The following is a 13570-nucleotide window of genomic DNA, read 5'->3' as shown; positions in this document are numbered from 1 at the left end:
TCACCCTCTTAATGGCTGAATTTCGAAAAATCCCATCTTAAACAATGCCTACAGCATATGATCAAGTTTCTATCCTTAGAGGTTTGGGCTGGAGATTATGAGTCAGTGAGTGACTCAATCAGTTGGGACATTGCCTTCAATATACTGTGCATTTCAGATTTTAATTTACACATACTCAATTCCACGTTCTTTAACTTCCACATTCCTTACTCTGAAAAGAAGCCATCAAAATGAGAGCATGGCAGAGCAAGCTACATTCTGTTCAGCCGACTGGTTCCTTTTGAACACCAGGGCAGCATCCATGACTGGGTAGATCATTTTACAAGATGAAACACACATCCCAAAGTTCTGAAACCATCTTACAAGGTAGCCTGTCCTGTGTGGAATGATGAATGATAATTAACAGTTAGATAATCAGTAGTTAGAAGATGCAGGCACATGGCTCTGCACTGGTTCAAATAGTGACTGTCTCCATAGGATCTCACTGACTTTGGGCTCCAGAGGACAAAAACATGTAGAACAAACAGAAAACAACAAGGGTTAATGAGAAATTTTTCTGGATTTGCTAAATTGTTCCACTAGCTCCAAGAAACTGTCAAATACCAACAAAATAATTTCTGTCAGATGCACACAGACAGTGATATCTACAAACAATGCCCAAAAGATTGCCCAGACTATGACAGAATATTTTATTTCAGTTTCTTCCATAAAAGCACAGGTTCAGCTTTCTGCTGACATTAGCATAGAGGAATACAGTTTGTATATTTGTAAATTGATATTTGTAAATTGTCTCCTGTAATCGACTTAATGTACTGCAGCATGCTGCAGCAAATCTATAGAATTTCGCTTAGTTGTTCCTTGCTCTCTCCAGCAATTTAACTTAGCTTACCTCTTCATTATTTAACTAGCATTTCCGGAAAGTAGCGTAAAGTTTAACTTGTTGTTTCAGAAACTTTGCACTTTTGTTTTTGTTTACACACAGTTGCGTATAGGCCAAATTTGTGTAACCATATTTTCGTGTTTATCTGTAATTTAACTGACTTATTCTTAATCAACTATTACGTTTATCATGAGTGAAAAGTGCTTGACTTGCCGTAGAATTGTTAGGTCGGGGCTTTGGTGTGATGGGTGCTGTAGTTTTTTCCATGTGGGTGACTGTAGTGGCGTGGGAATAGGGGAAGTAAATGAGACTCATCAGTGGTTTTGTAGGATTTGTAGTAGAGATAGGAAGATACTGGAACAGGAGGGGAAAATTGCTGCCCTTCAGGCTGAATTAGACAAGGCCAGGGGAGATCTTGACAGGTTAAGAAGGGAGAAGGGTAAAGAGAGGTGGGAAGTGGCAACAGGCAACAGGAGGAACAGGCCTAGAACTTTGTCTGACAGCTTTATGGTGAATGTGGAAAATAGATTTGACCTGTTGCTTCAGTTAGAAGCTGGTGAGCCTCAAGCAGTTGCAGGTGTAGACAGGGCACAACAAACTTTCAGCAGCAGATTGAAAAGTAAGAATGTAGGGAAATCAGAAAAGAGAAAGAAAGTGTTGTTGTTAGGTAGTTCCCATGGAAGAGGTGTTGGCCAACTCCTGCAGGATGAACTAGGATCAGAATACCAGGTCACCAATTTTTTTAAACCTAGTGCTGGTCTGGAGCAGGTGACAGAGGATTTAGGATCACTTTGCAAAGATTTCACTAAGGAAGACACCGTGGTTATAGTGGGTGGGGCAGGTAACAGTATTGACAGAAATCCTGGGTACAGTATAGAGTGTGACCTGGCGAAGATTGCATCAGCATCGAGGCATACTAGTGTTGAGTTTGTATCTGTTCTTGGGCGCCATGACCGACCTCATTTGAACTCTTCTGTCAAGAGAGTTAATTTGGAGCTGGAACGGCTGCTCATGTCGGGTGCGGGGTCACACATTGGTGTGGTTCATGTTGATTCTCTCAGTAGGTGGGATTATACTAGGCATGGCCTTCACCTCAACAGGAAGGGGAAGGGTAAATTGGCTGGGGAAATAGCAGGAAAGTTAAAGGGGGGAGGCACTGTCATGAGTGGTAAAATACCAGTGGTTATAGGATTCAGAAAAGACCCTTTTTTAGGGTAGGGAGGACAGAAAGAAAGCAAATTTTAAGGGAGGTTAGAACTGAGACAAACCTTCAGTTTGAAAAAGAAATCAAAAAACATAATTCCAGCTTATTACATCAGCATAAACAGCCATTGGTTAAGAATTTTCAACTGTCAGCAGATATTTTAACTCCACCCAATTTTAACTCAGACAATGTGAAATGTCAGCTATCTTTATTGCATCAAAATATTCGAGGACTGAGAAATAAAATTAATGAATTAACTATATGCATAGATGAATTAGAGTCTTCAAACCCAGCTGACATAATCTGCCTCTCTGAACATCATGTGACCACTGGTATAGAACTTTTAAGTGTTACAGGGTTTAGGTTAGCATCTCACTTTTGTAGATCAGAAATGGAGAAAGGAGGAGTTGCCACATTCATCAGGAACTGTCATAAATTTAAGAACATAGACATTCATAAATTTTGCCTAGAACAGCATATGGAAGCATGTGCAACAGAATTAGATTTTCACAAAAAATCTTTCATAATATTAAGTGTATATCGAGCACCTGCAGGTAACTTTAATCTGTTTGTAAACCACCTTGAAGCTGTACTGGCCCATTTAATAACCAAAAACAAACAAATAGTGGTTGCTGGTGATTTCAATGTAGATTTCCTTAAAGACTCTCCAAATAAGAACTTATTTGAGTTAGTAACACTATCATTCAACTTAATTCCCACAGTAAAGTTCCCCACTAGGATAGCCACTTGCTCACAAACAGCCATTGATAATATCTTTATAGAAAAGTCCAATGAACAAAATTATATTACAAAACCAATAGCCAATGGCCTCTCAGACCATGACATGCAGTTCCTTCTGTTAAATGTTAATACTGAACAGGATATAAAATCTGTTAAATCTGAGCTCAAGAGGGTAATCAGTAAGCCAAAAATTGATTATTTTAGGACACTCCTCAGAGACATTCACTGGACTGATGTTTACAGTGCTCATGGCATGAATGAAAAATATAACATTTTTGCTAATAAAGTGCTTACCTTATTTGAACACTGCTTTCCCCCAAAACTTACCAAGGTTAGAGGAAAATCTACAAAGAAGCCATGGATTACTCGAGGAATAAGGGTATCTTGTAAAACAAAAAGAAAACTGTATCTGTCAATCCGAAACATTTCCAATGTTGATGCTATAGCACATTATAAGAAATACTGCAAAATATTAAAGACTGTAATATGGATGTCAAAGCAAATATATTACAAGGAAAAGATAGTCATATCAGATAACAAAATAAAGACAATATGGGATATAGTGAAGGAGGAGACCGGTAGGACCAGACATGAAGAGGAACAAATAGCATTAAGAGTAAATGATACATTGGTGACAGATGTGTATAGTGTTGCAGAACTTTTTAACAAACATTTTATAACTGTTACTGAAAAGATGGGGTTGTCAGGTTCGGTAGATGCTGCTATGGATTACCTTAGACCAGACATTTCAAGTAATTTCCATAATATGAATTTGACCCTCACTACCCCAACAGAAATAATGTCCATCATAAAATCTTTAAAATCAAAAACATCTAGTGGGTATGATGAAATATCAACAAAGTTAATTAAAGAATGTGATTCTGAGCTAAGTAACATATTAAGCTATCTGTGTAACCAGTTGTTTATCAGTGGAATATTTCCTGAATGGCTGAAATATGCTGAAGTTAAGCCACTGTTTAAGAAGGGAGATAAAGAAATAGCATCAAATTTCCGTCCAATTTCACTGTTACCAGCATTCTCAAAAATTTTCGAAAAAGTAATGTACCGTCGTCTTTATAACCATCTTATCTCAAATAACATACTGTCAAAGTCACAGTTTGGATTTCTAAAAGGTTCTGATATTGAGAAGGCTATCTTCACTTACAGTGAAAATGTGCTTCATTCATTAGACAAAAAATTGCAGGCAACTGGTATATTTTGTGATCTATCAAAGGCATTTGACTGTGTAAATCACAATATCCTTTTAAGTAAACTAGAATATTATAGTGTAACAGGAAATGCTGCAAAATGGTTCAAATCTTATATCTCTGGCAGGAAACAAAGGGTGTTATTAGGAAAGAGCTTGATACATGTCTATCAGGCATCATCCAACTGGGAACTAATTACATGTGGGGTCCCACAAGGTTCCATTTTGGGGCCCTTACTTTTTCTTGTGTATATCAATGACCTTTCATCAGTAACATTACCAGATGCCAAGTTTGTTTTGTTTGCCGATGATACAAACATTGCAATAAATAGCAAATCAAGTGTAGTCTTAGAAAGATCAGCCAATAAAATATTTGTGGACATTAATCACTGGTTCCTAGCCAATTCTTTGTCACTAAACTTTGAAAAAACACACTACATGCAGTTCAGAACTTGTAAGGGGTGTCCCAAGAGTATATGTCTAACATATGATGACAAGAAGATAGAAGAAGTGGACAGTGTTAAATTCTTGGGATTACAGCTTGATAATAAATTCAATTGGGAGGAGCACACCACAGAACTGCTGAAGCGTCTTAACAAATCTCTGTTTGCAATGCGAATTTTGTCAGACGTAGGGGATATAAAAATGAAAAAGCTGGCATACTATGCTTACTTTCATTCCATAATGTCATATGGGATTATTTTTTGGGGTAATTCATCAAGCCAAGCTAAAGTTTTCCGGGCACAAAAACGTGCAGTAAGAATTATATGTGGTGTGAACTCAAGAACATCCTGCAGAAGCCTGTTTAGGGAACTAGGGATACTAACTACAGCTTCCCAGTATATTTATTCCTTAATGAAATTTGTCATTAAAAATATATCACTTTTTCAAACCAACAGCTCAATTCATGGAATCAATACTAGAAATAAGAATAATCTTCACAAGAATTTAAAGTCACTTAGTCTTGTACAAAAAGGTGTGCATTATTCAGGAACACACATTTTCAATAACTTGCCAGCAGCCATAAAAAGCTTAACAACCAATGAAATTCAGTTTAAGAGAAGCCTAAAGGATTTATTGGTGGCCAACTCCTTCTACTCCATTGATGAATTTCTTAGTAAAACCAACTGATTTGTATATAAGTACAACATAACTTCTGCACAATTTCAGTGCAGTAATGTGTTCACTGAAAATTTGTGTGTGTGTGTGTGTGTGTGTGTGTGTGTGTGTGTGTGTGTGTGTGTAAGTATAATCTAACTTCTGCACCATTTCAGTGCAGTAATGTGTTCATTGTAAATAAGTATTACAGTAGTTGTATTACATGTTTATTACCTTATAAATAAATAAAAAACGTTTTTTATTTTAAATTCAGTGCATTAGTATTTGTAAAATGACTCTTAGTGTTCATTAAAAATGACGATCATTCCACTTGGGACCTGTGGAATGGTACATTAGCTTATTTGTTTTAGTTGTAAATATTTGTCATGTATTGTTGTTTTTCTGACATGTTCCACATCCAGGAGGACCTCCTCACTACGGATCAATTGGAATGAAAGTAAATCTAATCTAATCTAATCTAATCTTAAGGAATGAACTGAAAGAAATCCTTAAAGTTTTATAACTTCTGACTGATTGAAGACACTACTGATTTGCAATGTTTATTGCTTGTAGATCACTTTGCTATCTTCTGTCTTCCTTCCGGCCTTATAATGACTAATTCTCACCTGCGTCTGATAATAGTGTTTTGAGCAATGGGCAGAGAGCACTGGCCTTAGATTCTACTTAGAGAAGTCAGTGTGTGTGCCTTTTAATTGTTTAAACATTTTTAAATCCAACTAGTGTGGTTGCTCTGTGGGTAAATGCCAGACCACAAATCCAAAGATTCAGTGTTTTATTCGTAGTTGATTTCTTCTGACACTTATCAGTTATTTTACCTCCGGCAGCGATCTGTTAATGTTAGAAATGCCAAGTTGTACCATGGTTCAACAGAGTTCACTTAAATGGCAACGTAAATTGTATAGAGACCAGATGAAGGCAAGGACATAGCACCTACATTAGGATTATTCGTAATGAAGCATTCTGGTGTTCAGTTGAACCTTTGGGTCGAGGATTACATTATGTATTTTTTAATGAGGGACACAGTTCTAAGTTTCTAGAAAGCTGTGATGCTACTAGGCCTCAATTATGATGGAAAGCTGACATAGTTGCCACTTCAGAATGCTATACACATTCAAACTCAGACAATAGTAAATAGCCAGAAGACCCATAATCACCATCTTGGTGAGTGAATAGAATACATCTGCACAAAATTTATGAATTTCTCAAGCTATTACAACTGAATTATGGATTGGCAAGTCCAACAGACCAAAGATAGTTGATACCTTACAGCATGAGGCGATTAGGCTGCTCAGAGACGCTTATTGTACCAGCCCCATACTCAAGTCTCTGCACTTGAGATTATTGAGCTGCCTCTATTCATTTTGCAATAACTCATGATGTGTGAGGTATACAGGTTCTTCTCAGACCCACAATCAATTGTATTCCATCTGGTTAAGCACCTATCCATGGAAATGGCATTCTTCAATAACCTTTCTACGAAAAAGCCATTCCAATGATTGTACAAAGTACAGTGATGACACTCAGTGGCAACCTAAAGCCATTTCATACTCTTTAAGTTGAAGCCAACAGCCCCTAAAATAGTTAATTATGAGGTTCAGGATTGTTTTCAAACAAAAAGAACACAATTTTTGTGCCTGGGGAGTGGGGTGAGGGGTGGGAGGGTGGGGGGTGGGTGGGTGGGGGGGGGGGGGGGTGGGTGTGGGGGGTGGGAGTTGGGGGATGAATAAGAGACTGATGACCTTAGATGTGTAGTATCTTTAAACCCATAATCCTCATCATTCATATGCTCTTGTTTCTTGTGTGGACTCCCAAGCTATCCACAGCATATATCCAACAGAGAAACTATTCTAGTTTTTCACAGACATGCTTCCTTATTTACAGAAAGGGATATTCTGTTGGATACAAAGATGTGTAGGAATGTGGAGAAATGATTTAGCAGGTACTGGATCCCAGAAGGTGTTTACGATACCTACACTAACAGAGTGTGCTCATTATGTGGACACAGTTACAAGCATCACTGGGAGAATGAGTGGCTGGAAGTGAGAGATAAAAATTTCAGTTTATTAAATCTGGCAATAAGCCATAACACTGGATCCTTCCAGCCACAGAGGTGACATGAAGTGATCTTAACTTGTCTCCATATTGGGCACTGACTTCTGACATACAGTTTACTCATCCTACATGAGAACTCACCTGCAGACATGGGCGTACCCAGCGAGGGGCAGGGGGGGGGGGCGGCTGCCGCCCCCCCAGAAGATATTCACAGTTTTGCCTTGCCTGCAGATGCTGTCTGTTGTGTATGTAATGGTCTAGAGTGAATAGCTGGTGGTCAGGAAGGCCTACAGTTCACTACCATAGGCAGGGTTCCAGTGCTGTGGTGGGAAGTACCAGGTGATTGCTCGACATTGTCCTTGACAGTGTGCGATTTGCAGGCGGGGATGGGGGGGATTTCCCCCCCCCCCCCCCTCCCCCTCTGCATCAGACCATCCCCTCCTCTGGTTTTAGTTTATGCATCCCAATCAGGGATGTTTATTTCCCACGCACTGGAGTAAAACTTTACATATAATTTAAATTTATGGAGCCGAACACTGAAAGTTTTTAATAAGTCTTACTATTAATATGTTTCAGTTTTCTATCATCAGAATAAGTACAGCTTTTCACAAATGTGCCTCTACATTTTGAATTCCCCTCATATACCTGTATGTAGATGATTTTGTAAATAAGCTTTACCTATAATGTACTTTTAAAGATATAACAAGGTATGGCTTTTCTGATAGTGCATACGCGTGAATAGTGAGTTTCGGCATTAACATCTATTTATAAATAGCTGTTTAACCATGTGTAACGCCACGGTCCAAGCTAGTAACATATATAATGCTACTAACCATCTAAGACATCCCCCCCCCACTGGTAAAAGCACAAATCGCACCCCGGTCCTTGATGCACTTGTCTGCAGCAGAAACTCTTCTGTCACCTCTTGTAGAGGTCAGGATGATGTTTCCTGCTTGGGGTTCATTGTGGAAGAACTTACACCCAGGTAGACGACAAGAAATATTGGTGCACTTGTAGTGCTCAAATGCTGGTGTGTGAGCAATGGATATGTCATTTATGCATTATCTGAGTGCCACTCTTTGGTGTGGGGAGAGGTGCAAGGTTCATTTGACAGTTTTGTACACCATGATCCGTGAATCATTAGTGGCACTGAGTTGGAGCACTGCCTAGTGCTGAATGTGGAAGTAATTTTCTTCGGTATTGTGCTGATGTCTGAAACTGTTTCCACCAGTAAGTAGTTGGGCGTGTTGTGATCACAGATTTACAGAACTTACAGTGTGTCCCCCTGGAGATGGGGGGGTGGTGAGATGCATATTTGACACACGTGTGATGGCTGTTGGTGACTTATTGATTCAGTGCTAGCCAGTGAACCTGTGCACCCATGTGTGGACTTTGAGAACTCAGAAAGCTGACTGCAGTTCCTCGTGGCATCATTAAACTGACAAAGATACCAGCAGTGCAATGACCTTGATGTGGTGGCGTGCTGGACATCTCATTTCCAGCTGGCAGTGTAGTGGTGTGAATGTTTGACTGGGCTGGCTTCTGAGCAGACACAGTGACATTGTCCTCATGTGTTATCATAGCTGGTTGTAAGTCGGTAATCGCGGTGTTCGACTGTTGCTGTGCATTGTATGGCATGGAGTTCCCATGACATTTATTTATTGATATATCTCAATATCCAGAATGCCTGTGGTATTGGAAACACATTCCACAGTTGCAAACCAGAGGGCAGATTGTTCTTAATGAAATGGCAATTGTTTAGGGTGAGAGTGCAGTCAGTGTGTGTCGTGGTGGCCATGAGGTAATAGAATTAACTGCAGTTGAGTGGAATGGCATCAGAGATGAGGTGGCCTGCAGTACTTGCAGTGTGGTTGTAACTCAGTGAGGTTGTGACTCTGCTAATCATATCTTGGGTGACGAGTTGTGGAGACACATGTGAAGCAATCATATGCAAGGTGGTCATACGTGCAGCCATTGTTTGCAACACAGTTGCTTCTCATATTGTGAAATGTGTCACAGTTTGAAAGTAGTTCTCTTTGTCATACTGGTTCACACAGTGATGTATATGGAGGTAGTTAATGCCCAAAGCCTAACAGAAGATTGCTTGGTTGTTGCATTGTTGAGGGTGCTTTGGACTGAGCTCATTATGTAACACAGAACTCGTAACCACTATGCACTCATATTTTACTACCGATCGGTGATTGTCACACTGACTGCACTGCTGAAACACTTCACTTACATCCATCCATATTGTGGAGTCACAAAGGGATTGTTAAGCAGTATGTCCAACAAAAGAGGCACATTAACTGAAATGAAACGAACACTTACTAATTGTGTTAAGCAGTGCACAGTTGACATGAGGCCACCATTAAGGAAAATTTCCAATAATGAAGACAAGATGATTCTGAGTAAAAAAATACTTTCTTCCAATCAAATAATACAAAAGTCTGACTGCACAGTTACGTTTCACAGTACAGTGAAGTCTTTGTGTATTGCTCAGATATTTCTGTTTGGCAGCCATACTCTGTCTGCCCAGCAATGCTTATGTCTCTGAGAAGCATTTTTGATGTCAATATTCCCACAACTGGCTGGGTAAGTCAGTTCAAAGATTGGAGGAAAATCAGCATCAACTTTGATAGGACTGTACCTGGTGAAGTACTTTGTGTTCAAAGCAATCTGCAGATTGATGACTGCTTTACTGTTCACTTTTTTTTGGAAAGCAAACTTTAACCTGTCTTCAAATTGATGTCACCAATGAACTCTTCTCTTTTGGTTGTACCACTTCTGTTTTTATGACATTTTTACTAATCTGTTATTTTTATTGTTATGTTTGATTAATTTTACACATGTTAAACTCGAACCATAACTATTTGATGAGTGAAACAGAAATTTAAACAATAATTTTTGTGTGCTTCAGCTCTGCTGGATGGTAAATTTGTTCCTGAAACGACACGGGTCTTTGTAAAACATCTTATGAAAAACACTGCATATTACCAGAGACTGGAACGTGAAGGTGCCGTACAAAAATCCGGAGATGTGGAAGCCTTGACTGCAGCTGCCAATATAGCTCGTAAGTGTAAAGTTTACTTAAAGTTATAATTCAAGTTTGCTTACTTTGATATGAGATAATTGCACAGTATTGTGAAAATCCTGGGCTGATAGTTCGAGCACAGTGCCATAAGAATATGATTTTCTTACTTTTTCCCATGTTATAATGATATTTTATCTATTATAGTGATCTAGTTAGTGCTATGATTTGGATTTAGTATAGAAATTAAATAATTGTATTGAGAGAGAGAGAGAGAGAGAGAGAGAGAGAGAAAGGAGAAGTGGTATGACACAAAGAATGGCTGTGGGAGAGTGTAAAGGAATCAGAATTGAGAAGGCTGGAATTAATCATAAGGTATTAAAAACAGACTTGCAGGATGGCAGACAGAAAATATTAGTTGGTTATGTTCATCTGTTAGGAGGCCAGTATCAGAAAGCAACAGTCATCATTACGGCAGATTCAAAGTGTAAGAATTATATTAATGTACTTTGTTATATTAATAACATGGATTCATTTTGGATTCATTTGTTTACATGGCACTTTCTTGAAGCTTGTTGCAAAGGAGAGCCTTCAGGGGTATGGAATAAATGATGTTATATGTTAACAGACTGAAGCAGCCACTGAAGGCAATTTCTGGCAGCAAAAGTCTGCCTTACTCATTCCCCTCGACAGCCACTTTGTTGTGTGGACATTACAGTTTTGTTGTAATTGAAGTGTTTGTGTTGGATACCGTTCTCAGTGCTGTTTAGGATCTTTACAAGAAATCCCTCTTGTCGTCCATCAGTGTACAAACTGACATTTGCAGTCGAAGGAATTGCCTAGCATCTGGCATTATCACTGTATAATTTTTGAAAACATTATTGGACAAATCAGCAATCTGATTAGATTATTTAAAATAGCAATCAGTCTTGATCACAGATTTTTGTTAGAAGTTAAAGCTCATATATATATAGAGGGAAACATTCCACGTGGAAAAAATATATATAAAAACAAAGATGCTGTAACTTACCAAACGAAAGCGTTGGTATGTTGATAGAGACAATAAAAAACACACACACAAATTTCAGGCTTTCGCAACCCAAGGTTGCTTCATCAGGAAAGAGGGAAGGAGAGGGAAAGACGAAAGGATGTCGGTTTTAAGGGAGAGGGTAGGGAGTCATTCCAATCCCGGGAGTGGAAAGACTTATCTTAGGGGGAAAAAAGGACAAGTATACACTCACACACTCACATATACAGACACAGGCAGACATATGTAAAGGCAAAGAGGTTGGGCAGAGATGTCAGTCGAGGCGGAAGTACAGAGGCAAAGATGTTGTTGACATATGTCTGCCTGTGTCTGTATATGTGCGGATGGATATGTGTGTGTGTGCGCGAGTGTATTCCTGTCCTTTTTCCACCCCTAAGGTAAGTCTTTCTGCTCCCGGGATTGGAATGACTCCTTACCCTCTCCCTTAAAACCCACATCCCTTCGTCTTTCTCTCTCCTTCCCTCTTTCCTGATGAAGCAACCTTGGGTTGTGAAAGCTTGAAATTTGTGTGTGTGTTTGTGTGTTTTTTATTGTCTCTATCAACATAGGATAACATACTAATATTTTACACTTTATGTGTTTGATGAAATGTGGATACGTGATAATAATAAAACAGAAAGGTATTTATATCTTTAGGCAGTGAGCAGAGACAATAGAGTACTGACAAGTTGAACAGGGACAATGAGCAGAGTACTGACATGTGTTGGACAACACCTGTGGCAACTGCTAAATAACATCAAAGTGCTACATGATATAAAGGAGAAGCTCCATCCCTTGCCTGCTGTGTGACCTCATTAGGAAGCTTTAGGGCTTAACATACAATGATGACATACATGAACACTCAAAATATCATTCTAGATACAAATAACATACAATATGAAACATTACATAAACGTAAGTTGGCCATAGTAGTAATTACTTTGTATTTGCAACAGATACTTACAAATATGCATCAACAACCAATAGAATTAGTTGTAAGAACCGTAACTGCCATCTACAAGCATTGCATAAAATTCAAACTGAGGTGTGGAAGGAAAGATAAATGTGGAGATGCCAGCCATTGTTGTGGAGATAGCACCATGAAACCTGTTGATGAATTGTGTCAGTGGCGAGGAATCTGACATGCCAGAGGTGTAACAGCAGATGGATGCCATAGGTCACCACAGAGATGGGGATCAATGAATGGCAATCTGTGTCATACCTTTGGAAGTATAAAACCTAAAACTTGTTGATAAAATTATTTAAGTAGTGAAGAAATGTCTCAATACATGTCAAACTGGTCACACTTTATAGCTTATGGAGATAGTACACTGACAGTCAAAGAAAGGACAGACCATATGTACTGTTACAGGCATGTGAGAATTTCATGATAGGTGCAATGACATTATACCATCTTTACAAGCTAAAATCTGTTATACAAAAAATTGAGCTAAAAAGAAATATATATTTTATAATAAGAGGGAGAGGACATAAAAATAAAGATAATTTAATAACAATTTTTGTGATAAAAAGGAAAGCACAAGAGCAGACATGTATTACAGAAAATCAACGAAAATATTTAAGAAATATCAAATCAAATTGCTTGTTTATTAGGGTAGATTGCTGGCTTTTTTCCTGCATTAATAGTTGTAGTTTTCTGTCTATTCCAAAGCATTTAATAAGTGCACTTTGGGGCCATTATGTAGAATTCTTAAATTCTCATGAATAAGCCCTCCTGAATGTTTATTGTGTATTAAATACTGACCAACCAATGATGTAGTGCAGGGTACACCAGTTGTATGCTCATTGAAGCAAGTAAGAAAATTACTACATGTTTGTCCTATATACTGACTATTACACCTTCTCCAAAACAAGAAACATATAAGTGGTAGTTGTGATAATAAATATTTGGACTCAGCAGTTTACAAGATTTTTTTGTAGTGATAGCGATAGTCAGTATATAGGACAAACAGGTTGCAATTTTCTTACTCACTTACTGATAACATACTGACAACCTGTCGTAGATTTTGGACACATAGTCTATATGAAAACTATTTTTACTTGTGCTATAGTGATTGAAAATATGGCAGTGCATCCAAAAATTCAGTCTTGTCATCAACCACAAATGCCATTAGGGAAAAATTGTATTGACACATAAGTTTGAGAATCCCATGATAAGTAAAGCTGTCCATCGTTTAGGAGAACCTTTGAGGATGTGGAGGGAGTAAAGGTAATCATTGACAAAATTCAAGCAGCTGTTAGAAACCAAAGCTAAACAAGTTATTAACAATGACTCATCACTACACTACACT

At 38.4% G+C, this 13570-nt stretch overlaps 1 protein-coding gene across 1 annotated transcript in view; it reads left to right on the top strand.

Moving 5' to 3' along the window:
• LOC124803039 (protein phosphatase 1 regulatory subunit 42-like) overlaps nt 1-13570 on the top strand; it is a 106483-nt gene that overhangs the window by 69752 nt on the left and 23161 nt on the right. The window contains exon 5 of the mRNA XM_047264156.1: nt 10121-10273. Coding sequence (XP_047120112.1) covers nt 10121-10273 — 153 coding nt within the window. The remainder of the gene's footprint in view (nt 1-10120; nt 10274-13570) is intronic.

This window comes from Schistocerca piceifrons, chromosome 6, assembly GCF_021461385.2.
Source record: "Schistocerca piceifrons isolate TAMUIC-IGC-003096 chromosome 6, iqSchPice1.1, whole genome shotgun sequence".
Classification (NCBI taxonomy): domain Eukaryota; kingdom Metazoa; phylum Arthropoda; class Insecta; order Orthoptera; family Acrididae; genus Schistocerca; species Schistocerca piceifrons.
This window is presented reverse-complemented; position numbering and strand designations above follow the sequence as displayed.